Raw genomic sequence first — 27,408 nt, 5'->3', positions numbered from 1 at the left:
TATCAAGTCGATGAGCGTGAGCCGTGAGGGGAAGGACACATTTTGGTAGGACCTGAAAACCGTCACAGACAGTTTAGTGCCATGATGATGGAGGGAAATCATCTCATCGTCTTTGGCCCTGATGGTCGTGCTCTGAAAATGCAGCCAGGGTAATTTAGACTGCATATTGAAAATGTTCAATTGCATTGTTTAAGGTCTGAAGCATTAGGTATTGTAATGTATGCTTCTGAACCTATTCTGGAGTCAACACGGCACACCCAAAAATACAGTACCATAAACGTTTATAGTACATATACTATGCCAGTGGTTCTCAAACTTTTCCATGTTGTGCACCTTGAAATTGACACTTATTAGCCCGCAGACCCCCATTTGAAAAGACATACCAGGTAACTACATACATATTTTCGGCTTTACCTGTGATTCTCAACCATTTTAATTTCAAGGACCTCTAGTTTGACATGCATTAGGCTACGGACGCCCATTCAATGGCATGTATATCTCTGAGAGCCCAATCTATTTTGTAAAATTGATGTTAATTTAACAAATGGAACCAAATGGACCTGTTAGGGTCCATTTTGTACACTCTCTGAGTTACAGACCCATAAGGGTCCATTTGGTTCCTAACTATCTTTTAGCAGGGGACCCCCTGGAACCCCCTCAAGGACCCCTGGGGGTTTTGAGAACCAATGCAGTCAGTCCACCGTTGTCATTTTTTAAAGTCATCTACCAGAGTTTTGGAGAATAAGAGTATCCCACCAATGTGTTGTCGATATTCCTTTCACCAAAATAAAGGTCACGGTGTCCGTTCTTCCTGGTCTCCAATCGTTTGTTTATCTCATCCGTGATATGTTGTGATGGCAGGATGCCATTCAAAAACATGTCTTTTGTTAAAATGATGTATCCTATCCTAGTTCATTCACTTTAAATCAGTGATCTGTGGTCACTTTTATCCACCACAGAAATGTCACTGACTACTTGAAAGAATTTACAAAAGAAAACAGATGCAGAACCGATGAGAGAACTCTGGTCAGTGGTCAATGATGCTAGTTCACTTTAGTTCAGTCAGTGTATCAAGTGATAGAATGTTTGGATCTCAGTAAGCTGTACCACAGCCCCCTCTACTGGCCTATTTTAGTCAATTCACTTCGAGAGGAAAGGCATGCAGAATGCATAGTTTTCAGACTTTGTCTGCTGTCTGGTGAAGATTTTGAGGGAAGTACCTTTTTACCACACAGGTTTCACTTAAATATTAATTACTATTTTAACAATTTTTTTCTTTTCCATTCATAATGCTACATGAGTCAGATTACATTTTGGTGTATGACATTCACCATTATTCATAATGTCTAGCGTTGCATATTTTTGAGCAGTGCTCCTGGATGGAGCTAAGCTCCAACATCTGACTTGTCCAGTTCCCAAACAATCTCCGGTCCCCCCAAAATGTCCAGGCTCTGAAGTGTGGCCTACATCTGGCCTAGATATGGCCTACATCTTTTGGCACAAACGGCTCCCAGGGTCCCATTGGCAGAGCTAGCTGCAAAGAATTGTGTTAAAAAATGTTCGCTTTAAAATTTATAATCAAAGATTTGCATAAGCTCAAAGCTTGGTGCCACACTATGAGCTTGTACAAATCAAAAAGTCATGTTTGGTTTATTTGTTGGTTTGTTTCTCCATAGGGTGAAAGAGGGGACCGTGGGCTGACGGGCAAGGGTGAACGAGGAGACATCGGACCAGTTGGCCCTAAGGTTATTTGTGTGTGTGTGTGTGTGTGTGTGTGTGTGTGTGTGTGTGTGTGTGTGTGTGTGTGTGTGTGTGTGCGCACGCACGCGCACATGCGTGAGAGTGTGTGTTGTGTGCACTGCATGCACCTACTGTATATGTTTTCATGTTTCATGGACTGTTACAGTATATCTATCATCATTGTAGAGAGACAAGACTAAGAGACAGAGTAGGGCAGTGATGTAATGCAGCAAATGCTTCCGGCCAACCGGGAATCGAACCGGGGACTTGCTTGTCAGGCATTAGAGTCTATCTATGTGGTAGACCTACTTGCCTGTGGTACCATTTGACTGTCGGGTTGAATGGTAAAAAAATAAATAAAAGAGGAGAGCATTTTTTATTTGTATATTTTGAAAGACTACATTGGTTGATCACAGATGTCCCTTCATATTTCCCATGTGTCTCATTGGTTTTTGCTGCCATCTGGAGACGGTTTTCCCTAAACACATGCTAAAAGTCGGGAACAATCCAACTCAGTGAGTGTAAGGGCAGAGTAGAATGAGATTCCAAAGCATTCATCAAGTATTCAGCCCTTGCGGTGAAAGACAAATACCCATTATGTGCGATAAAGTGTTGGAGGCATTCCCCAGAGTGCAAACAGACAGAACACGATATGAATGAGCTTAACCATTGTTTATAAGTGGCGCTGACCTGACAGGTGGCTTAATCTGCAGTCTAAACCGAGACGATCTGTACGGCCTTTTCATATCCTGTGGGAACCCCCGAAGGAATAACCATCACCATTTAACCATCACATTTCAAATAAACAAGTCCTCCATTTTCCCTGTGGTAATTTGCACATGGAACGCAGCTCAATTTTCTTCTTTTTTTCGGGGGTTGAAACTAAACATGCTGCTCTTCAGAGCGGAATAAGAGAAGTTGGTGTTATTTCCTCTGTGAAAATATGCGTTGAAAATTAATGGAGGGGCGCGCCAGTTGCTAAGTGGATAGCGCGTTGACCACATAATTGCTGCGTCCTCCCTGTTCGATTCCTTTGTGGAGACCTGTGTTTCACCCTCTCTGCCCATGCTCAGTTCCCTGTCTCTATTCTACTCTATCCTGTCTAAATAAAAACTGCCTACAATTTAAAAAATAGTGTAGTTTGTAGCCAAGTGTATGCTGCTACGTGTTTATGGGTGTCACTGTTCAGAATGAACATGTGTATGTACAGTATCTCTCTTTTGGCTCACTGTATTTTCTCACCAATTGCAGGGATTTCAAGGCGAGTCTGGCATGCCTGGTCTTAAAGGTTCAAAGGTAATCATGGCATCTCTTATGTTTAATTAACAGTACATTTACATCAACTTTTTTACAAACACCTGATCCGTTTCATCTGTGCTTTTTAAGATTGTATAGTAGCTCACCTTCATTAGCACATTAATAACCATTTATCAAAACTTGGATCATAAGAATACAGTACCATACCCTACAACACTGTACTGTATAGTAAGCCGTCCACACCGTACTGCACTGTACCATACACAGAAACATTTTATTGCCAGTATATCTATTGTTGTAGGAATTAGTTTTGGTCAAGGTGCAAGAATATGAAACAAAGTACAAACAATTAGCAAAATGCAATGCAATAATGTACAAAAGACATCAATGTGCAAACTTTATACTGTCATTCCATATCCCAATAGTTTACCACACCAAATCATACTACACCACACCATACACAGCACCATCCTAAGAAATGTCATATCATTGTTGTCGGCACTGTATGTCTAAAACCGTTCGTTTTGTATTTATCATTTTAAAAATGATTTAAACTAGTGAAAACAGCCAAACGTTGTGTGCTTGTAGATCTGCTATTTTCACTAGTCTTGTGCGACAGTCTTGTATGATGAGGCAGGGCTTTACTTTTACGAAAAACATACAAATTTGAAACTTGGAGATATGAGGTTTCTGCCCGACAGTGACGATTTGATGATCATGTTTGACTTGTTTGTCACCTTGCTCCAGGGAGAGACTGGGGGAAAGGGAGACGTGGGCCCCGTGGGCCCCAGGGTAAGTTATGAACATTCTGTATCATCAACAACAACAAGAGTATCAATAAACAGCGTCTCTTGGCAACACCAGTTTGCAGAGCATTGATTTTTGAGCTTGCATAGATTGCATGCTGATGAATATTGACTGTATATTTTATATTATATTTTCTGTTTACTGTTCAGTTAAGCTTATTTACTGGAAACACCTACAGTAGATGACATGGCTTGGACACATAATTTTAAAATATGACTTAAAATGACTAACACTGAACTAACTCAGCAAATGGCAAGATGCAACCGTTGCTGCAAATGTTAATGCCACTAGGGGGCAGTGTACTCTTTTACTCGCTCCTTCAATGTGTTGCCTTTTGAGGCGCAATCAATCACACTTCTTGTCATTATGACATATTGAAGAGAACATTCAACAGCAATGCCAAGTTTATCTTTTGTTGCTACAAGAACATATACAAAGCACAATTATGTTCTGGAAACCACATAACAAGCTTTAACCACATGAAGCTTGTACTGTAGTTCGGCTATGTCTGTCAAAGTGATTTGGTTGAGAGGGACAAGATAAGGGCCAAGGATAGACCGCTGGAGAGTGGAGACCTTGGTCAACAAAGTATTTACATCGTTTAAGTGCTTAATTCCTACATCATCATCATTACTGCAATCAACCAATAGTAAGAGGGGCAACAACAACCCAGGCCATATTGTACCTAAACAATCACACAATAGAAGAAGAAAATAACAGAAAAGGGTGTTTGAAACAAGCCTAGTAAGAACGTCTAGTTTCTTGTTTTTGGCAGCATAGTGTATGAGAGCAGACATGATGTGTTTAAATTATTTAATTGTCTCCTAATGCCATCCATCTCCAGGGCACCGCTGGGCAGAAAGGAGATCAAGGGGCCACAGAGATCATCGATTACAATGGAAACATCCAGGAGGCCTTGCAGGTCAGAGACACGATCAATTATTGAGATTGCTATTACGTCTGTTTATAGATTTCTCTACTTTTATGATTAAAAATATATCGGGGTCACTGCTGAGGTTATTTGTTGATAGAATTCTGATGCTTGTTGTGTGACTTTTGTGTTAGAACATACTGTTGGCCACAATTTCCAAAAATGTATGTCAAATTATTGTTACTGTCAGAACCGACACAGCTTGTCCGTAAACGGACGATAACGCCTGACACTGTGGTTCCCCTGACACATCACTGTCTTGGCCATCTGGCCAGTGGGGCACAGAGTCACAGTGATGTCATAGTGATGTGGACATCAGGGATGTTGATATATGGGCATAAAAGGGACAGAGTCACAGTGATGTCACAGTGATGTGGACATCAGGGATCTCCATGTATGGGCATAAAAGCGATTTGGTTCCCCTGTCAATCCCTTTTATTGCCATTATATTGAGATCCCTGTGATGCCAGGGGAACCAAATCGCTTTTATGCCCATATATGGAGTTATGGAGATCCCTGTGTTGCCAGGGGAACGAAAATCACTTTTATGCCCATATATGGAGATCCCTAATGTCATCAATATTAAGCCCATATTTGTGAATGCCAATATATAATCACTGTGATGTCAGGGGAACCAAATCCCTTTAGCCAGATGGCCAAGACATGGCCCTTTAGGGCGAGGTCACTTGTCGATCGCCTTGGGGCGTCTTACTGGTAGCCTGGCTCCTGAACGTTTGTATTCTTAACCTTTAATAGCACTACACACAAATTGGGTAAATGTTTTCTCGGCGTGGCTGATAAAAGACATTATAAACCTGAGACTGTAAACGTATAGACTTTCACCCGGCTTGAAGTGCCGAGCTCATAAATGCTATACGGTTCAGATTCTGTCGCCATGCAGAGATGTTTATTATGAGGTGTGTCCGTGTGCGAGTTGCGCTGACAGGCTGGTTTGTCGAGTGACCTATGCAATCTTATCTCCTCCCCCCTTCTCTTTCCCTCCTTTGGCCGAACACATGCAGAAGATTACCACTCTTACAGTGACGGTAATTTCACCCCCCACGCTTGTCTGTGTCATGTTCACAAGTGCTGCTCTTTTGTCCCAGCATGGAACCAAACAAAGAAAAAAGAAAAACAGCCTCAGACCTGCCCTGCCTTTCCCTGTTTCACCCTTTTCCCATTTGCAATTGCTTAAAGGAGTAGTTCACCACTTTTCAACCTGTCTTCATATAATAGGTCCTCAGTCTCCTCACTAATGTTCATGATAAAATATCACAATTCTTTTCTACTCAGTCCAAGTCTCCTAGGAGAGCTGTGGGAAGTTCAGAATTCATCGTCTTGTGACATCATCATTTTCCACAAAAAAGAAATATTTTTGGAGCTGTGTGAAGCACAGGCTCCCTATACGTGGCTGTGTGGGTCTGTCTGTCTGTCTGTGTGTGTGTCTGTGTGTATGTAGCCTGAACTTCCTAAACTTCGGCACGCTAGTCCCACAGTTTTGCCACCACACACTCGCGCCATATGTCAAATCGACCGGCTTACTCGGGAATCGTGGGCTAGTAACTTGCTAAGAGAAAGGTTCAATAGTTTAATTGATATTAATTTATTAGTGAATTAATTTTCCCCATTGACTTATAATGGGAATCGCAAAAACTCACATTCAATTATTTGTCTCTCGCAAACCATAGGGGCTAGAGTTTCAAGACTTGGAGAGGAGGTTCATAATGATTTCAAGGATTAAATAAAAAATAATTGTGTCATTTGGCCGCATGGTGGCACCCCACTTTACGTTTTGGCCTGTAACTCTTGAACCGTAGGTCGGAAAATTAAAAATATTTTTTCCATGGATTCCTTGGGTCATGACGCATCTCCCCATATAGGCCACGCCCATTTGCGCCATGATAGATGTTCCGCCATCTTGAATTTTCTCCAAAACACACTTTTTGCTCCTTTTCCTACATATTTTCTTCAAATGTCACAAAAATCGGTACACATGATCCACACACACACACACACACACACACACACACACACACACACACACACACACAGCTCCACTTCACACGGGTGTGATTTTTTTTTAAATATTTAGATTTTTATTATCGCGAGAACAATGGCTTCCACTTTAAAATTGCAACTTTTCAGGAATAGAAAGCCAGCAAGTAGGTCGGGAGTGGCTTATTGTCGGTATCAGCCGGTAACACGCGGGAGTCTGTCCCCGTTACAATGCGCTAGACCCCTGGGAGATGGACTGCTGAGGTGGAGCGCCACACCTACCATCAGCTCCCAGTACTTGCCGCACGACTTGCCAAGCCGTGCTACTCATACGCTGAGTTGGCGGTGCCCGGAATCGAACCAGCAGTTTCTATAATCTGGATTGGCAATCGATGATGTCACAAGACGATGGGTTTCTGACCTGCCCACAGCCCTCCTCTGAGGAAAAAAAAGAAAAAAGAAAAAGAAAAAAGCTATTTTTGAGTGAGGACCAATTATATGAACATAGGTTGAAAAGTGGTGGAGTGCCCCTTTAACAGTCAACATTCCCATGTGCTACAAACAGACAGTCGACATTCCCTACACAGTAAACAGATAATTTAGCGATGTATACCTCAGAGAGAGTGCACAAATGTAACCAAAGTACCAAACAGACTCTTAGGGGTCGTTTGGTTACATTAGTGCACCCTCAGAGATAAATTAGCACTTAGGACTTTACTGTGTAAGTGTTTGTGAAATAACCTGCATGTGAATCAGACTTCATTGTTGCTTTTGTCAGTTACTGAATCATTCTAAGCTTTTCAGGGATTATGTGTGTCGCTCATGCATGTACTGAGAACCATTACTCACCCTCAAATATCATACCAGCATTATACTTACAGTAACATTATACTATACATATGCATGAACTCTATCTATCTAGACATAGTAAGTCTTGTATATAGTATGTTTAAAGTAAGCCAAACACTTTTTTTTAATATATATATATCTTTATTCATGTCATATGTTTCAACAGTATACATTAAACAAGTCAATATTGCAAAGACATTTTTTTTCCCTTTTTTTTTCCCTTTCCCCAACCCTCCCCCCATATTGCTATCCTTAATCACTCCTTGAAAAATAATAAAGAGAAAATAATAATAATAAATGCAAAACAATAGATCAGCGTACACATTACATGACAATAAGGAAAAAGTTACACAAACAAGGTTAAGTACAGTAAAGCCAAACACTTTTAAAGTATGGCATTATTTTCCTTCGTAGAAATGGATCGTGGATTGTTGTAGCTTGTTCACCACTAATAAAACTTTTTATTAAAGGACCATACTGCTAGACTGGCATGTTTAACTCATTGATTACAACTTGTAGTATACGTCACATTACTGCTGGCCATTTCCCAAAGCATACTGTAGTCTGACTTTCAAGGAAGCAATTTGATTCTGTTTATTTCAGAACGGTGTGAAAAGCAACTTGTGCAGACTTGAAACTTGCTTGTACAGTTTTTGTTTTGTCAAAGTTAAATTATTGTTCCATTTTAATTCAAAGGTCTATGACTCACAAACTGTGCAATGATGTTTTGTCAACATTGACTTAATTATTAAGTTAAAGGTGTATGCAGTGATAATGAAAGTGGCCGGGGGTCATCTTGTCCCTTACTGGCCTTACAGCGTGGAAATGTTTAGTTTTGTATAGATTTTTTACACCATTATAATGTTCTCGTTTTGATCATTAGACCCAATCACTGAATATCGGTAGGCCTACGTCTCCAGCTTCAGGATATGTATGATACTGATTTACTACGAGACTGTGGCATTTCATGAGTTCATTAGTTTACAATCTAGGCATTTAGCAGACGTTCTTAATTCAGAGAGACTGTGGCTCTCAAAACTTTTATTTTGACCATCATAACTAAACATCATAACATAACTACAGCCATACTCTACCCTGATTGGTCGAGGACTGGCTGGCCACCTCTGAAAACCAAATCTAGCTATGCTCGTAACACGGGCCATGGTGGAAGTCCTTATATGGTCAGCACGCATTCTAGCGAGGAGAATGAATGGAAAATGTACCAATGATATTTTTATTTGAATGAAATACAATCACTGAATATACCTTTAAGTATATAATGTTTTAATGACTTTGGATAAAATATTAACAAACGTGAAATCTACAAATAAAGGCATTAGTGTCTGATATGTGTTGATGCTGGTAGTCCTCTGGCCATACAAGGAAAGTAATATATTATGTAATGTTGTGGTATGGCACTACAACCAGTCAAGTATCAAGTTTACCATTTTAAACCTTTTTTTAGTTTGCAAGTTATTTATTTGCACAATAATAGAACAAAGTGATAATATGGAATTGTGAATAGTTTTTTCCCTCATTTTTTCTTTTGTTTTATAAAAACAACACAGAACATGACATGCAAGACAACAAGCAACATACACAACCCCCCCACCCCCAACCCCCCCATACAAAGACAAGACAAAAACAACAACACATAAACGCCACAGCAAAGCAAACAGCAACGACATTGCGAATTACAAAAAATATAATGGATTGATTATTTTTGCATTCCCCACAACTAACAAACTGATTTTGTTTTGCGTGTGTCATTCATGAGCGTGTGAATGATTTCAGGGTGACAGGCGATTCCTTTCACGTTGATGCACTTCAATTCATGTACTCATCCACGCCTGCTGTGTTTACCTCAGGGCCTTGCTGTATTCCTGAGTTGAATTGTCACGTAACTGATGTCATCTCCAGGGGTGTCGCACCAAATTCTGGGCCCTGGGTACAAGGATTCACTGCGGGCCCCCCATGAATGTTAGCTATTGAAAAATAGCAGATATACAAGCTCACAGCGCGGCACCGAGTGCCGCGCTGCGAGCTTGTAGATCTGCTATTTTTGAAAAATCGTGAAAATGTGTGCGAGAAACCTATGTCAACTTTGTCAAGGACCCCCAAGATGATATGTACTTGGCCACGGACCCCGATCTCAAAATATTTAGTTCCAGGGACCCCCAGAAGCAAAATTTGAGTTAGAAATGTTCGCTTAAAAAATACATATATTCAAAGACTTTCACACATTTTCACAACTTTTCAAAAATAGCAGATCTACAAGCTCGCAGCGCGGCACTCGGTGCCGCGCTGTGAGCTTGTATATCTGCTATTTTTCAATAGCTAAAGTATAAAATAATTAAGGCCCCTCCACCACCTTGGGCCCTGGTAACTCAGTCCCACTTTCCTACCCCTTGTGACGCCCCTGGTCATCTCCAGTCAAAAGTAGACATATGTGATGATGCCTGTAATCTGTCTGTGTTCATCTAGGGTCCTCCCGGGCCTCCTGGGCCAATTGGACCACTGGGTGGAAAGGTAAATTATATTATGTAGTTTAAAAGAAGAAAGTCTGCACAAAAGAAGGCAGTCTGCACACTACTAGACAATGCTTCCATTAGAGATGCATTTATTACCACTGTGTGACGTTATGTAAATATTTCATCAAACCCTTTGTCTGATGAAGAGCTGATGCTATAACTGTCACATGGTGGGAATAAATGAATGGCTATGGGAGCATTTTGTATTGTATTGTGGACTGTGGCCATCACATTATTGTTTATGTCCTAAAAGAAAAGTTGCTATACAAAGACAGTCACAGATGTGTTTGTTTCATTTGTTTATTTCATTGCTGTCAGGGGGATCAAGGCATGCCTGGACTGCCTGGACTGGATGGTGAAAGAGTGAGTTGATCTTAGGTTAAAGCCAACTTTGTTTTGGAGAGAGTTCTGCTCAGTTGACTTGAACACTATGGACATTCCCTTGTCATTCATTCAGTATGTGACCATGGCCAGTAGCGATTTGGAGGCCGGACGCGACCGGACGCCGTGTGGTCGGAAAATTCCCACAAGGACGCACGGACGGCACCGAACGGTGCACGACCGTGTAAACGCGTGCATACCCCCCCGCGAGAGCCGCGACAACCCCCCACAATATATGACCGTCCACCCGGAAAAGAAAATCCCAAAGCACCATTGACCATGGCACACATTACCTGAGCAAATTAATTGGCATGTTAAGGCCATAGATTGCAACTCACGGTAGAGTTTTCCAATGCACATTGCAGTTTGTTTGATTTCTGTGGAAGCCATTGGATTCACTGATCAGTAAGAACACACTGAGGACACTAGCAGGAGCACTCACCGCATGTCACTTTTGTCACGAGCGACCATGCATGCACCTCATGGTACCATAGCACCACAAAGGCCTTAAAAACAAGGCTCTAGACATCCCATAACAAGCTGGTCAGGATACTGCTTGGCCTAATGGCCGTACATCTACAACTCATTTAACCACTGCTCATTTTGCTAGGATAGGATGGCTCTGGGTAGAGGTCAGAGTACAGCAACTTGCACTGGGCCTGGTCTACAAGATACACTACACCACAAAGACACACATGTACCTGTCAAACTACTTCAAACATGTATTAACCTCGGGGTGAACAGTCCTTAATAGTTTAGAATGTCTGTTGTCTGTGTGTGACATGTAACCATCTCTGTTCAGGGCTACAAAGGTTCCAAAGGAGACATGGGAATCCCTGGCTCGTCAGGAGAAAAGGGCACAACTGGTTTACCCGGCTTGCCAGTAAGACACTGTTATTAACATAATCAACAACAACAAAATCAAGCCAAGACATCATTATGTTGCTGCAGATACAGCGTTGTGCCGAAGAGAAACTTGTGCGTGCACTGCATGAACACTGCTCTCCCAGTCATTAGTTTTAGTATTACTAAACTGACTTAAGTCAATAAAAGGGGAAAATATCACACATTCTATTGATTTAGCTCTTTTGCACTTTTAATTACATCCACTTTTCGCCTAATCAGTTATGCCTATAGCAGTGATTCTCGAACTTTTAAATTTCAAGGTTTCCCCTTAACTCTGACAATGTACAAATGGAACCAAATGGACCCGTTAGGGTTCATTTGGTTCCATTTGTACATTGTCAGAGTTACAGACTTGTATGGGTCAATTTAGACCCCTGTAAAGGAACCCACAGAGTCCCTGGAATCCTCTTTGAGAACCACTGGCCTATAGCGTAGTAAGATGTAGTAACTGATAAAGTCAAAAATATTGCATCAATTGATTGTCCTTGCAGGAAATGTGCAAGGACAACGCATGTGATTTAGTAGCACTGCAGACTTGAGTTAGTTAATATTTTACAGTGCTATCTTGAATCCCTATAATGATTTAGTCTGTAGGCTACAGTAGGCTATATGCTCTCTTTGTAAGGCTACGGACTAGGCTACTGTGGGCAAGAAAATTCAAAACAAAATATACAATGGAGTATTAATATGAAGAAAATATATCCATAACATTTTACATTTAAAAGTGATTATTACTGAATTAAGTGTTAACTAGGCTATTTAGGGAGTCTTAGAATAAAGGGATGAATTAAAAAGTATGCGAGGTGTTGTTGGTAGACATAATAATATTAAGTAAGTAAGAGAAGATATAGGCCTATATTATATACCGTATGTACAATGACAAATATGTACACTAGGTGTCATTTGTCAGACAGTGAATGTAATTAACAGTCTAAAAGAGTTACTCCACACAAATTGTTAAAATGAGTGTGATATTTTTGATAGTTTCACCATTCGCTGGCTTGCAACACTAACAATGAGTGTTGTTATCACGTGTGCTTGCCATTCTGCTGGCAAGCATGCAGAATTCACCACAATTTAAACCTACCGTAGCAGTGTCATCAACTAATTCTTCGAGTGCCACCCAGTAAGCTTACTGTGCATGGGTGAATTTGACTAAAGGGCAACACCCTTGTTGTTTTACATAGGACTCTAGTTAATTCTTCTTGATTCTTTAATTCTTCCTCAGGGTGTGAACGGATTCAAAGGGGATAAGGGAGAAGCAGGCCTGACAGGTCCTGAAGGTCCCTCGGTATGTCACTACGCACAGACACTTAACAATACTTAGGTGACAAACAAATGGACATTATCCTTGTTTAGTCTCTCTTGCTTTTATTGTGAAATGGATGCCATAAACAACATGTTATATATATATATATATATATTAAACCTGTCGAATTTAGCGCGCTATTATCTAATTAACTAGAAATCCTTTTAATGCCAAGAATTTTTTTAACGTGCGATTAACGCAGCTGATGTTTGAGCCTCGGTGCGCTCCGTAGTATAGAGAGTGAGGAAGCGAATGCGCTGACAACAGTCAGTCAGTGTGTGATGCGGCTAGCAGCAGGGCTAGTCATAGTGTGAGACCCCATAACTCTATGTATGAGACAGACAAAACGGCGGAGACTTTTGCAGCAGACAACCACAATATCACCGCTCACGGCGTCGCGCGCATCAAATACTGAAGCGTTGAAACGGCACATCTGCAGACAGCGCGAGCCACAGACACACACACGCTCCCAAGAACAGGAGCGCTCCTACTTGTACACGAGCACATAGTAGCCTACGACGTCCTTTATTATACAGTGCTCTGCCTCCCCAGACCCCCGCACCAACATGCTAACAGTGACCACCAAATGCTTGCAACAACGGCCAGAGAACCCACATACAGTGGTTAGCAGTTAAGAGTGTCACCAGTTGGCTGCCTCAGTGGCAAACAGGTTTGGGCCCTGTTATGGCCCAAATCCGGCTGAAATCCGGCAAGTCTGGCTGACTATGGCTTGTGTGCCACACATCTCCAATGAGCCATCAGTGTCTCTAGTACACTCTACATCATAACAGCTGGGTTTCTCATAGTGAACTAGGGTGCCCAATAACACCAGTCCAGGGTGCCTCAGAATACTTTGATAATATTTAGAATGTATCAATATTACTTCAGTTAAACCAATTCAGACCCTCTAATGCCTCATGCTTGCTTTGTAAAACACCCCTGAGCACTGTACTTGAGTTATATTTATAAACCAACTCTCTTCACCAAAAATAGCCGATCTACAAGCTCTTGTAGCATCTTGTAATGAGCTTTTAAATCTGCTACTTTTGGTGAATATCCCCTTAGAATAGGGTTTAGTGATTGAATGCCAAGTTTATGTTAAATCTGTCCTAATGAAATATTTAAGGGAGCCTCCGCACACTCAAAAGTGTGCAAAATCATGTTCTTTATTTTCAGTTAAATAAAGTGCAAGCTTTTGACCTTCAGGCATGCAGCACCTCGATGAGCGGTGGTCCTTTCACTATTAATCTGTCCTAATGGAAGCAGATATTTTCTCAAGTTGTTATATGTTTGTTAGGCCTATTATGGACAGTATTTGTTATTATTCCAAATAATAATAAATATGCTGTATTTGCATAAAGCAAGTAGGCTATTTGTCTACTCCCATGTTGATATGAGTATTAATATCTGTTTAAGGTAGATTTAGAACAAATCCAAAATATGCGATTAATTGCGATTAATCGTGCGATTAACTATGGACAATCATGCGATTAATGGGATTAACATTTTTAATCGACTGACAGCCCTAATATATATATATATATATATATATATAAGCTATAGTTTATGCTTATTTATTTAGAAAAGTATTTTCTCTTTAATAAATACAGATCAATCTCAGACAATTAGAAAATTGTGTAAAAAAGCATTGCAGATGCCATAGCACCCCAAATCATAACTGACTTCGGAAACTTCCCACTGGACTTCAAGCAACTCTTACTTCAGAAGGTTGACATTTCTCAAATATAAATCCTTGTTTTGAGTGATCTTGTGTAATATTGTAATATTTATAAATATGGACTTGTTGAATTTTTAACAAAAAAAGGTTTGGAATGATTCACTGAATGTGCAATGTATTTGACTAGAATATATGAAAGTTTCAAGAAATATTATGAAAGTTTCAAGAGTTTTTACTTTTACAAAATATTCTAAAATACTAATTTTCTGAGATTGATCTGTAAGTCTAAAGCATTCAGCAGTGTGGTTCTGTCCTTAAACTATGTTTTGCTTTTAACCTAACGCCCACGATTAAATACATTCTCCAATTTGTAGATCACTGGCCTGTCAGGGCCACCGGGGCCCCACGGACCTCCAGGGCCTATGGTGAGTTTGTCCGTATCAAAATGTTCAGAACGGTCATCAAAATATCTTATTTTAGTGCATCCTATTGCAGTATGCAATTTTACATCACATGAAATGGTGGACGCTAACTCTGATGCATGTCATCTTCAGTGTGAGGCCATATAATAATGTAAAAACCTAAAGGATCGCTTAGAGGACAAATAAGACGATTCACCCTTTGGTGAATGTGTCATAATCATTCACACAGTTCATAACCTTTGCTTATTCATGTTGTGTACTGTAGTTGTTGCATGACCTTGCTGCATGCAGCTACTGAGGAAGGCAGGGGCTGGCTGAAATGTGCAGCTGCACACAAAACAGACATCATTTTGGGAGTTTCATCTTTTAAAAGATACAAAGATATATGTATTTTCTTTTTTTTTTGTGGGTGAAGAAATTGTCTCTAAACATTGTAACTAGGACATTGAAAATAGCTGACCCATAAGGTGTGACATCTTGGCAAAAACACAATTGAACCAGAATATCAGCAACTATAATCACATTAGATAACTTTGCATAACAGGGCTATGCACACTTTTGCTTTCTCTTCATTATGTAACAAGATAGATAGATATCTTTATTATATCCCAAGAGGGAAGATCAGTCACCCAGAGGCGGCATAGCAATTAAGGTTACAAGTTGCAGGTAAACTAAAGTGTATATGAAAAAGAAAAAGTACCTCCCCCCTCCATAACATAACAGTCAGTGCTTCATAAGTGTCTCACTGTTATCTCGTCATAACAAAAATAATACTTATATTACTACTAATCAGTGCGGTGCCAATTAAAAAAGTGTCCATTGTTCAGTGCAAAAAGCATGAGAAGTGTCATGTGCTCACAGCAAAAACACAAGAACCCCACCCTAGGAAAGTCATTAGAGGTCAGAGTTTTGAATCAACTGTTAATTCCAAGTTAATTTAAGTTACAGTTAGGTAAAAAACCCAATATCTGTCATCACATTTCACTTTCTGGCATAAGGTCACCATGAGTAACGGCCGGCTGTCGGTGATGGGAGGATAGATTGACCAGTGGCCTTGTTGTTAGTCAGAGATTACAGCTAGTGCTTGTGGGGACATGATGCAACAGGCTTAATGGTCTTGACCATGTAATTCTATGATGGTGCTGTAGTAGTGCACGTAGTAATGTTTTACCATAACAACTCAACTCAAGTGCAACATACTGTGTACAACAGTTAACATGGATGCGAACTGAACTGAAATTAAATATCTGGTTTGTTAACTATTAACGCTTAAGGTACAATGGAAACAAAGTTTATGATGGTCTACCAGGATATTATCTTCTTTTCAACTAACACTTATCGTTGTATCTGTCTTCAGGGTCCTCATGGCTTCCCTGGACCCAAGGTAAATCTCAGAAAGGAAATAATGCATAACATACTGCCTAGACAGATGATAGTAGGATTTACAATTGAGTCACTCAACATTCATTTCCAAATGATGGCAGTTGAAAGTGGGTTAATTATTTTATGATTCACGCAGACCTTCCTTATCCACATTGTAAACTTGAAACATGATCATAAAGGACTGCAATGGAAACAAGCTGTAATCTTTATGTTGCCTTATCCTGTTGATTATGGTGGGTCATGTGCTTGTTACAGATGTATGTACAGTATGTGACATGTGATTTTATGTCATGATCAATAAAGACATTGATTGATCAATCAATCAATCCATCAATCAATCAACCAACCAATCAATCAATCAATCCTATAGCACCTCACAACAGGATTAAGTCCTGTTGTTTCCACCTCCATGCTTAGGATTTGATGATTTGATGAAAAAAAATTGTTTTGATTTTTTTTTTTTTGTGATGACGTCACAATCGGCAGATGACGTCACAATCGTCAGCAAATCTGTACAGCCTGTTTTGAGAACCCGTGGGATACTTTCAACCTTCGCCTTCTCAAAACCAGAGAAAGACACAACGTTCAGAAATGGGACTTTGTGAGGATAGAAGGTGCTAGTGGGACCCCACAAAAAGGTTTTAAAATAGGAAAAGTGAAATTTCTTCACCTTTAATAGAGTCTGCAGCAGAATGTCATAACAAAATACCTCGTTAATAATCGCACATTTAAGGTCAAACTTCAAGTCTTGCCTTCTGTCCCATGATCTCATTACTGTTCGCCTTGCCCCCTAGGGAGACGGGGGGCTGCATGGCACAAAGGGTGTCCGCGGGGAGCCAGGTCACAAAGGGGACCGCGGACCCTTGGGTCTCCCTGTAAGTAGTGTGCATAGCCGTGCACCCTCGGATATCCCCGAAACACACATCCCTGTCCTGTCACTTCTTCATTCCTCTCTCCCTCCTAAATGATGCTTCCGTCTCCTCTCCCATCACTTCTGGCAAAGTTTCTTGTGTGTTTGTGTGCGTGCGTGTGTGTGTGTGCGCGCGCGCGCGTGTGTGTGTTTGTTTGTCTGTGTGTGTATATTCAGTGTGCGCGTGTCGTAATGCTTCACCGCTTTACTTCTCATTCCCTCGAGCTGACCTCTGTGTAATAACATGTAATTTTGATTGATGTGTACTGTATACCCTGCCATCCACCTGCCCCAATAACAGCAATTAAGTGTCTGTTATCACTTGTGATCATCTTGTACTAATCCCGCCTTGTTCATGTCACTCATACCTCCATAACCACACAGGGAGCTTCTGGCTTGGACGGCAAGCCCGGAATTAGGGTGAGTGTCATTTGACCAAAGACATCACCACCACCCAACCTCTATCTTGTTACAGTATGTCCCCTCTCACCCTCCATACCCCCTCCCTCCCCCTTTCCCCCTGGAAATCATTGCTGATGTCACCCCATCCTCTGAATAGGCAATGTGAGTCATTCTGCCTGAAGACATATATGGTTATGTGAGGTTCCAGTCACTTCTGAGAACTTTTTTATACTAGGGGTCTTCAACGTTTTCAGGCCAAGGACTCCTTAGTTGAGAGAAAGATGAAGCAGGGACCCCCACAACCTTGTCATAGATTCCATTTAGTTTGACAGCACAATCATCAGTGTATTTTGGATTCATGTCAATTTGTGTTTTCAGACACGTATTTAACCACTTGAAGTTGAATACTTAATAAACGTTACATTCTTTTTCCCCTATACACCAAATCTCTTTGCGGAAAATAGCCGATCTACAACGCCTCTCAGCGCGAGGCGTTGTGAGCTTGTAGATCTGCTATTTCTGGCTAAAGTTCTCAGAATATGGACGTGGAAGTATTCTTATATATCTCACTTATATATATACGTGGTTAATATAAAAAAGGAGAAAAAAGTTTTTATCACACAAAGATTTGGAGGACCCCCTAACAGGACCCCCTGTTGAAGACCCTTGACATAAGGTTATGTGAGGTTCCAGTCACTTCTGAGAACCTTTTATACATTAAAGATTGTTTTAACTCCATTATCCTCTTTTTTGAGTACTCGAATGAGTCCTTCTTTTTAAGCCTGCATTCCTGTTGATCCTAGAAGCACCTTCAGTATACTTTTTAGAATCTCCAGGGCACCCGGTTGGCTTCTGTGTTTTTTACCCTTCTGAGAAATGTTCGCATATAGTATAATGACATGCTGAAAATAATGATATCAGGTTGAAAGTGATCACTGGATTATTGATATTGGCTCTTGTTTGTCCTGTGTGCCATTAACACAGCATTAACACACTCATATATTAACTGTGTCAACATCGTAAACGTCTCTTGTGGTCAGTGCATGTGAATTACAGTAGCAATGGTTCCTTTTGTCATTCTCTTGTATACTGAGAATAATTACAACACAGCCATGTCATTACTTGCTATCCTGTAACAATACATTTGCAACGCTGGTGTAAATGTGACTATTGAACAGTGAACATGAAACTTGATTTCCACCTCAGGAATGGCATTTGTCGAACAGGCAATCCTAATCAACATTACTTTTAAGTTTGAATTGAGCATTAAAGACTCACCATGTCAATGTTAATTTTTGTAGGGCATGGATGGACCTACTGGGCCAGCCGGTCCTGCTGGGCCAAAGGGTGACATAGTAAGTGAAGATTTTCATTTCGGTAAACTAGTGTCCTTTTTATACACAAAATGTCATGACGTGCTTTAAATTACTCGTACTTTCAACATTATTATTAGGGTGCTCTTCAATCATCATCAAGAGTTGTCAAGAGTCAAGAGTTTATGTTGATAAGTTATTGTTGTCATTAAAGCTACAATCTGGGATTTTTTTAAAAGAGTAAAACATAATTGTATTAATATGGTAGAATATGTTAATACAATATGACTAGTACCATCTGCAGTGGTTGGAGAGGTGGTCTCCCTACTCTTAAATTGAGACTTTTAGAACACCAGCTATGCCACCATCTTTATTGTAGTTTGCACATCGTTGAATTTGCCTCTTTCCATTGGGAGAGGAAGACGGGACAAATCATTTATTGTTTACTGACCCGCTCATCAGATTATATACAGGAATGTGACAAAAACATGTACATGAATTCAAAGCTTAAAGGGATGTTTAATTGATAGAAAATACAACATTTTGCAACATTGCTGTCGAGTCTAAGTGTAGCTTACTTTCTGCCCCAGTAGGTTGTAATGTTGACTTCATTCAGTATCATTAATTCAAAATATGTAACACCGTTTTATTTGTATCAGGGTGAGAAAGGTGCATCTGGGGAACCGGGACCAAGGGGACCCTATGGATTACCTGTAAGTTTGTTCCCATCAATACCATATGGAAGTCTTGGTTGTTGTACTGTCTAGTAGTTTGTTTCTGTTTAGTCAAACTAACAGAAATCCTGGCTGAATGGATTGCTTGTGTTTGTTATGCATACTCAAAATGTTTAGTTTAGTTTCTCTGTTTAAAATGGCCTATAGACACACATATTTAATTAATATAATTTCCCCATATGATTTCAATATATTCTCCCTCTGCTTAATATATGTTCTAAAGCACTAAACCTAATACCAATGTTCTGTACAGTAATGAAGGTAACAACCAAGCAAAACATAATTATGTCATTGTTTCTTTGCTTGCAGGGTGCAGCTGGACAACCAGGCTTGGATGTGAGTCTTTAATATTTGTTGTAACGGCCTCCAAAGCTAGTATGGAAGACAAATATTGTCTAGCTCAGTGGTTCTCAACCTGTGGCAAATAATTTTGGGGGTCCCCAGATGATTAACTTAATGTGCAACATTGTTTTCTCACTCAACAGTAAACAAACCAACATACTGTAAAGTTTAAGTGTATATTGGGTATCTGCACATTTCTAAAGTGACAATTTGAGGACTTTTTAATACCTCTGAAATGACAAATTAAACATCGGCTAAATTGTCAAATATTAGAGGCAGAAATTGTGAAAATAGCAGATTGCGAGGCATTGTGAGTATGTAGATCGGCTGTTATCACAATAGAACCGTGTTGTACAAAATGTAATGCCTTTTAACTGGGGGTCCCCAGTTAAAATATGATTATTTTGGGGGTCACGTCCTGAAAAGGTTGAGAACCACTGGTTTGGCTAACAGTTTATGGCTAAAATATACTTTGTGTGCTGTAGGTGGTATATTGCAGCAATGCAATTCATTTTATTTTCTTCTTGTTTACACACTCACTTTCTCCTGCTCTTTCCTCCATGTTTTGTTCTGCTTTCACTCTCCCTCCTCTGGCTTCTTCTTTATTTTATATTTATACGCAAGTATTGGTAAAGGAAAGCGTAATGAACTGGAGTTGTACTTTTGCAGGGGTCGCCGGGCTTAAGGGGAGAGAAAGGTGACCTTGGGGAAAGAGGAGAAAAGGTAGACGTAGCGATGCTTGTCAACTCCTTAACATTACAGAGAAGGACTGATGTCAATGGACAGTGACGGTGTCAGGGTTTATGGCTGGTATTGATCACTATGCTGGATCTTTGTCCAAATACATAGATAGTTTTTCTTAACTGAGATATGTATTGGTTGGTTGGTTGCGGTGTACACAGTACATATTTGGAAGGGGTGTAGGGTAGATGCTGTTAATTCAATTTGTTTCCTGAACCTGATCATATTGGGGTGCAGGGGTTAGGATAAGTTACAGAACTTCGGGTACATTTGAATTCTTACTCAGGAATTGAATATGTATGTATAAATCCTGCCTTTATTCTGCCAAAGATGTCATCTAGATTTGAATAAGAGCTTTATTTCATGTAAATACACACTGTCAAGCCAACATCTGTTCTGCACCATTAAATGATTTGCCATCTCATCTGTCAGAATCATATACCGTTTATCAAATCACATTTTGAGACATCCAAAAGTGATTTAAAAACATTATTTATGTTTTTGTTCTAAATATAAGATTGCCAGTGATGGTCAGTAGAATTAGATCCAGTCCATTGACAACAGGCAGTTTTAAACTCAACTTTATGGTTTTTGTGCATGCATGGGCACTTGCACATACAGTAACCCACCCCACCTCTTTATTTACTCTTGTCTGTCAACAACCCTCCCTTTGCTTGAGTAGCCTATATAGTTTGCCTTTCTAAAAATGTTTTCACTTCTTAGTATTGTTTGTCTGTACATTACACTGGATAACAATTAACTGGTGCTAATTAACCTATTTCTCTCTCTTTAAAGTGTTTTCAAATGTAACAGTTTGCAAAGAATGTTTATGTTTACATCTCATTATTGCATAATTAACATAGATAATATTACTTACAACTAATTCTGTTCCAGCTAATTATTCAGAGCTGTCAAAAGCGAATTGGACAGTTGGCCTTATGTTGCACACATGTGCTTTCGTTAAAATGATAAGCTAAATGTACAGTAAGTCCAATTGTAGTTAACAGTTCTGCATACCGAGTTGTTATAGCACCTGCATGCATAATTACTGTTTTCACTTAAATCACTTAACAAGAAAATGTGGTACTCTGAACTGTTTCCCTGTTTGTTTCCAGTCTTTCTTTCTTGTTTTGCATGTGTTGAATGGTGAATTTACACAGCAAATGTTTAAGTGCAGTTAAGAAGTTGAATCTGTGAATATTGTTGATTTGAGAGCAATCTTTTCACTCATTGAGGTGACATGACTCTGAGGTGGGAAGTTTGACTGTTAGAAGTTTTAAATGAGCTCATACAGTAGCTATACACACACAGAGTGATCATACATGTCCATTTTCAAACTCTAATAAGGACACTGGTAAGGACAATGGATCAAGACACAGTTTTACCTCTGTATCGGTTTTAAGGTTAATGCCGATGAATGACCATTAATTGCGTTCTGTTCCTCTGGAGGTGTTTTCCTTGCTTCCTTATCTCTTCCCCTGTCGTCTTGACACCCCTAGAGACCACTTCTCTCCTCTACTGCCTCTTACCTCTTCCCCTTCGTTGTCATCCTTCTGTCCTACTAGTAACGTTCTGGAGCACCCACTTCTGTCCAGTGTACCTCCACCTATCTAACACTGAACATGCCTTCCCCTCCCCTGTGGGCTTGTAGCCTCCCTATTTAATCCCTCTCCCCTCCTAATTGCCGTTCCGTCCCCAATGTTCAAAATTGATTGATTTTTTGACCTCACAAACTATTGTATCCACAGGGGGAGAAGGGAAAGAAGGGCAAAAAGGGGCCTAAGGGAGAGAAAGGAGAACAGGGTGCCCCTGGATTAGATGCACCCTGCCCATTGGTATGTCCCAGCTGTGAGCTGGAAATCACCTCCGAGCCACCTTAGAAACAGTGGACCTAGAGAGGGGAAGCGAGTCGCTGAACAACCTGACACCCGGCATCGGGCCTTCACAGTCTCAAAGTCACCAGACCCAAGCAAACTTACTGGCCACTTACTGTAGCTAGTTCCAGAAACTCCCTGCTTTAAAGGCCCAATCCACAAAATGAATATATCTTGTCTAGTCCTTTTAAACTAATTTTTCCGCTGATGTTTTTGATTATGGTGCTACACATTTAGTTACATATCCCTGATTGGGCCTTTAAACATATCGTTGTTGTCGGGTGGAAACCTCATTTTTAAAATGATTTAAACTAGTGAAAATAGACGATCTACAAACACAACGACTCGCTCCCCACGGCGTTGTGTGCTTGTAGATCTGCTATTTTCGCTAGTTTTGTGCGACAGTCTTGTATGATGAAGCAGGGCTTTAATTTACGAAAAGACATAGACATTTGAAACTTGAAGATACACGTTTTCTGCCCGACAGTGACGATATACAGAAATATAAGGCTTCTCCATAACGTATCATTCATTCAATTGCGCAGACCTTAAGTGGGCTTCGCTGTGGTGTCAGCGAGCTCAGGGGCCAGCTCCCCCTCTCTCCCCTTCCCCTCTTGCATCCCTCCAAGAGTGGATGGATGCATGGGTTTAGAACCGGCCACTTCTCTCCCAGTTAACACTCCTAGGTCATTTTTACAAACAGGGTTTCCGGGGCTTTAAGGGTGAAAAGGGGGAACCAGGGCAGCCTGGTCTGGACGGGCTGGATGCCCCATGCCAATTGGTACGGTATTTCTCTTTTCCTGTCTACCTCCTTCCCACCTGCATGCCACCACTCACCTTTATTACCGCCCCTGAAGCAGGGGGGACATTTCATGCTGCCACTGCATGACATTGCTCCACACCTGCGCATGTGGACATGCTCCTCACTTCACCCAGACAGCTTAATTGGTAAAAAAGAAAAGCACAACCACATCCATAGCCTCCAGTATGCTCCACGTTTGCCGTAGTACAATTACGGTTCCAAATACACAGCTAACCCCCCTGACTGCAAGCAGCCCTTTTTTAATTGTACACAACGGGACATACACTTCTAGTGACATTCTATTAATGGTCTGTGAAATTAATACGATATAAATAAATGAATTTGCTTAAATCCCATTCCCTCCCAGCTGATTCCCAAGTGGACTGTTGTTTCCCCCACTTTAACTTGATGCTAACACAGACTAGCAACAGCCCCTGACATCCTTGTTCCTTACTGATGATGATCTGGACCCCTTCCTCTACTCTGTTAACTCCTTTTTTTACCCCTTGACTATATTTGTACCAATTGGGCCAGACCATGACCAAGGAGAGAAGATTCAATCATATGAAGCTTTTCAACAGTGGACATAAATGATTTATGCTTTATATTTTTATTTGTGGTTGTGTGGTGGTGTGGTCTTTAACCATTTGAACCCCATATCAGTAGTGGTGGAAAAAGTACTCAAATGTCCTTCTTATGTAAAAGTATCAATACTGCAATGTAGAAATTCTCTGTTACAAGTAAAAGCCCAGAATTCAAAATAAAAAAAGTACAAAAGTATTGGTATCAAAATGTACTTAAAGTACCAAAAGTACAACATACTCATTATGCAGAATGTCCTGTTTCACAAGTTTTCAAATGTATAACATTTATTTAAAAAACCTTTTGAAAATAGCAGATCTACAAGCTCACAATGCGTCGCATCGTGACGCATTGTGAGCTTGTAGATCGGCTATTTTCAAATAGCCAAAACATATATAGGGCTGAAGTAGCGAGTGTATAGTAATACAAATCTAAAGCCTTCTCTACAATACAGATGCTGGGGTTTAAGTGGTTAAACCTTTGCAGTGTGTTGCATGAACACGCTAACATGGAGTGATTATGTTCCTCTAAGGAAAACTTAAATTAATTGGGTGATACAGACCTAGTTGTGTGCTACACATTTGAGATATTTTCTTTAATTGCAGATAAAGACATAACATAATGTTCACAATGCAGTTTTTAATGTAGTTGATGTAATGCAATTACCATAAGTAGCTTATATTGAATCATATTCAACCCATTGAGTCACATAGATTTTTTTTGTTCCCATTTATTACATTAACCCTTTTTTCTCTAGAAAAAAGAAAAACACAGAATCATTGCATGATTTACATTTTTATGTGAGCTAATTGCATGAATCAGGTATACATCTTGTAATGTATACAATTGACAATGTATTGCTTATTCAATGGTAAGTTGTATTTTAGGAATAAATATTTGGATAAATATTTTTCTCCTTTCATGACTATCCTTTTTGTAAATTAATATAGCAATACCAATACAGCAAATCAAGTGCAAATTAGCCAGTTTGTTGCCTAATGTCCTCCATGAGGAAAGGTAACTTTACACCGTAATTTTGAATGAAAATAAAGAAGTACATTAAAAATGATAGCTCTTAATACCATTGCTTCAACCATTCTCATTGCTTCTAATCAAACCTATCTTCCCCATTGCGCTTTTCCTCATCAGGGTCCTGATGGACTACCGATGCCTGGATGCTGGCAGAAGGTGAGACATTTACAGCAATATCACATGCTTCAGAAGCACAACCACGTCGTACAAATGCACACTATATGGGCAAAGTATTCAGACCACCTTTGCAATGTTTAGTTACAGCCCACTTTGCAGAAGCCATGTCTCAGTTGTGTCAAGGCTCTTTGTTTGAGCAGTGGTCTCACTCTCTATATCAGGGGTCTTCAACGTTTTCAAGCCAAGGACCCCTTAGCTGAGAGAGAGATGAAGCAGGGACCCCCTCTACATATTGTATACATGTGTGATGCAGATTTTCATCGATTTCATAGATAGATTCCTAGACTTGTTTGACAGCACTGTCATCAGTTTATGTTGGATTCATGTTAATGTGTATTTTCAAACATTTAACCACTTAAATCGTCGATATTTTGTAAACTTGACCTTTCGCTATGTACTTGGTCTGCTCTTTTTTACCTCTACACCAAACCTATTTGCAGAGAATAGCCGATCTACAAGCTCTCAACGCCTCGCAGCGCGAGGCGTTGAGAGCTTGTAAATCTGCTATTTTTGTCTAAAGTCTAATGCGAGGGTTCAATTTGTTAATATAAAAAGGATTGGAAGATTTGGAGGACCCCCTGTAGTAACTCTGAGGACCCCCTAGGGGTCCCAGACCCCCTGTTGAAGACCCCTGCTATAAACATTACAATGTTTGTGTATGTATGTACATGTATCTATTACAATAGTTCTGCACTCGCATGGCTCAACTAATAAGATTGTGAGAGAAAAAACATGTTTTTGGCTTCTACTTTATATGTGGGACTGAAACAAAAAGCTTATTTATATATATATTTTTTAATCTGTATCTTTTGTGCGAGTGGGGTGGGGGTTAAGTCTGAATATTTTGTACATTTTTGCATTTGAGTTCATTTCACTGGTGTGGTCTTAAACTTTTACCCATCCCAAAACCTGCATGCAGTTAATCTCAAATGAATGTCACCTCGCAATGACGTGAAAGATTTCTGTGTCTCTGTGTCAACTGTCAGCACATGTCTTACTCCAACTTGATGTCATTCCCTATCTCTATCTCTCTTGTGTTTTTTCTTGCAGTGATCGCTCTAACTTGAACCGCATGGAGTTTGTAAATAATGCTTCTTATATGTATTTATAGTTTTTGTAATGGAAGAAAAACAATCTAAGCGAAAACGAAATCAATGATAGGAAAAGAAAAAGAGCAAAACATCCCAGAGTGTCACGTCCTAAGCTGCTTCTACTCACCTCGCCGTGTGGAAAACGTTGTGTGTCCCCCGCTCACTCTGTGGAGTTCAGACCCCCACGGCCAGTGGCAGAACTTGTCTCCTAGTCTTTGCATGGCGCAGACTGGGAGCGTCACACACAGCGTCGATGGGGGCTGGAAGGAGAGATTTGGAGGATGAGGATTGTGGAAGTGGAGGAGGAGATGTTTGCAGGGGTCTGGAGTGGACTGGCTCTCTCTAACACCAAGCGCTAGGTGTTATGTTGTGTGCGTGTTCTTTATGTGTCAACAAAGCTCACCATCCATTCATGCCACAAAGGACTAAAAAATATAAAAAACATCATCTCAAATTGAGCATCGCATCCCTGCTCCCCCTCCCAAAAGCATGAGCCCCAATACTGAAACTATATATTTATATATTATATATATGTATTGTACATACATACATATGTTAATTGTTGTGTGGTTCAAATATGGCTTCTGCAAAAGAAAAAAGGTAAAGGAAAGAAAAAAAGAAAAGAAACACTAACATTTGCTTTCAGCAAAGAAAAATCCCCAGAGCTCTGAATTAGTAATCTGTGTACCTCTCGCTTTCTTCTAATCTTCCCAAGGGGGTCACGCCATGGCTGGTAGCCTGAAAAAAACTGATCTCCAGAAAGTAAAAGAGATGAGTTGATGGTTATTGTTACTTTATTGAAGTGAGGCCTGCAGTGGGTTCTCCCAGCTTCTGCAGATCGCTTCGCTGGTGCACTAGCATGGGGGGCAGCATCAAAGCCCCCCTCACCCCACTTCATTGAGGAGCCCATCCAGCAGTCACACTGTCGCTGGACGAGAAGGAAAGCTCAGAATCAGAAAGGCTCAGTGCACTGATGAGGAAAAGGAATTATGACTGACCAGGACTCACAGAGATTGGACTGGCCTGCTCTGGATTCCTCAGAGCATGGGAACTGGATCGTGGAGGAGAGTTGTTCATAGTTATTTTCCTGCAGATCGATCTCCATGGTGACTGATCAGCTGAAGCGTCTGCGTGTCGTCAGAGGCAGCGCTCCGAGGTCTACCGAGAGAGCGTTTGTAGAATGCTGTCATTTCTTTTTTTATTTGTATTATTGTTATTA

The 27,408-nt window shown here is 40.3% G+C and overlaps 1 protein-coding gene across 1 annotated transcript in view; it reads left to right on the top strand.

Moving 5' to 3' along the window:
- The window catches only part of col25a1 (collagen type XXV alpha 1 chain), a gene marked incomplete at both ends in the record, with an annotated part of 237,583 nt that extends 210,652 nt beyond the window's left edge, over positions 1–26,931 (top strand). Inside the window, 21 exons of the mRNA XM_080742348.1 lie at positions 1,677–1,745; positions 2,992–3,036; positions 3,745–3,789; positions 4,649–4,726; positions 5,758–5,781; positions 10,064–10,108; positions 10,429–10,473; positions 11,294–11,374; positions 12,626–12,688; positions 14,759–14,809; positions 16,164–16,190; positions 16,984–17,064; positions 17,484–17,519; positions 18,803–18,856; positions 19,474–19,527; positions 19,858–19,884; positions 20,560–20,613; positions 22,380–22,466; positions 23,209–23,286; positions 25,039–25,077; positions 26,905–26,931. Of these exons, the coding sequence (XP_080598474.1) occupies positions 1,677–1,745; positions 2,992–3,036; positions 3,745–3,789; positions 4,649–4,726; positions 5,758–5,781; positions 10,064–10,108; positions 10,429–10,473; positions 11,294–11,374; positions 12,626–12,688; positions 14,759–14,809; positions 16,164–16,190; positions 16,984–17,064; positions 17,484–17,519; positions 18,803–18,856; positions 19,474–19,527; positions 19,858–19,884; positions 20,560–20,613; positions 22,380–22,466; positions 23,209–23,286; positions 25,039–25,077; positions 26,905–26,931 (1,110 nt within the window). The remainder of the gene's footprint in view (positions 1–1,676; positions 1,746–2,991; positions 3,037–3,744; positions 3,790–4,648; positions 4,727–5,757; positions 5,782–10,063; positions 10,109–10,428; positions 10,474–11,293; positions 11,375–12,625; positions 12,689–14,758; positions 14,810–16,163; positions 16,191–16,983; positions 17,065–17,483; positions 17,520–18,802; positions 18,857–19,473; positions 19,528–19,857; positions 19,885–20,559; positions 20,614–22,379; positions 22,467–23,208; positions 23,287–25,038; positions 25,078–26,904) is intronic.
- Positions 26,932–27,408: the final 477 nt, after the last annotated feature.

This window comes from Nannobrachium achirus (assembly GCF_963921795.1).
Source record: "Nannobrachium achirus genome assembly, chromosome: 14".
NCBI lineage: Eukaryota > Metazoa > Chordata > Actinopteri > Myctophiformes > Myctophidae > Nannobrachium > Nannobrachium achirus.
The sequence above is the reverse complement of the archived record's forward strand: the minus strand, read 5'-3'. Positions and strand labels throughout refer to the sequence as shown.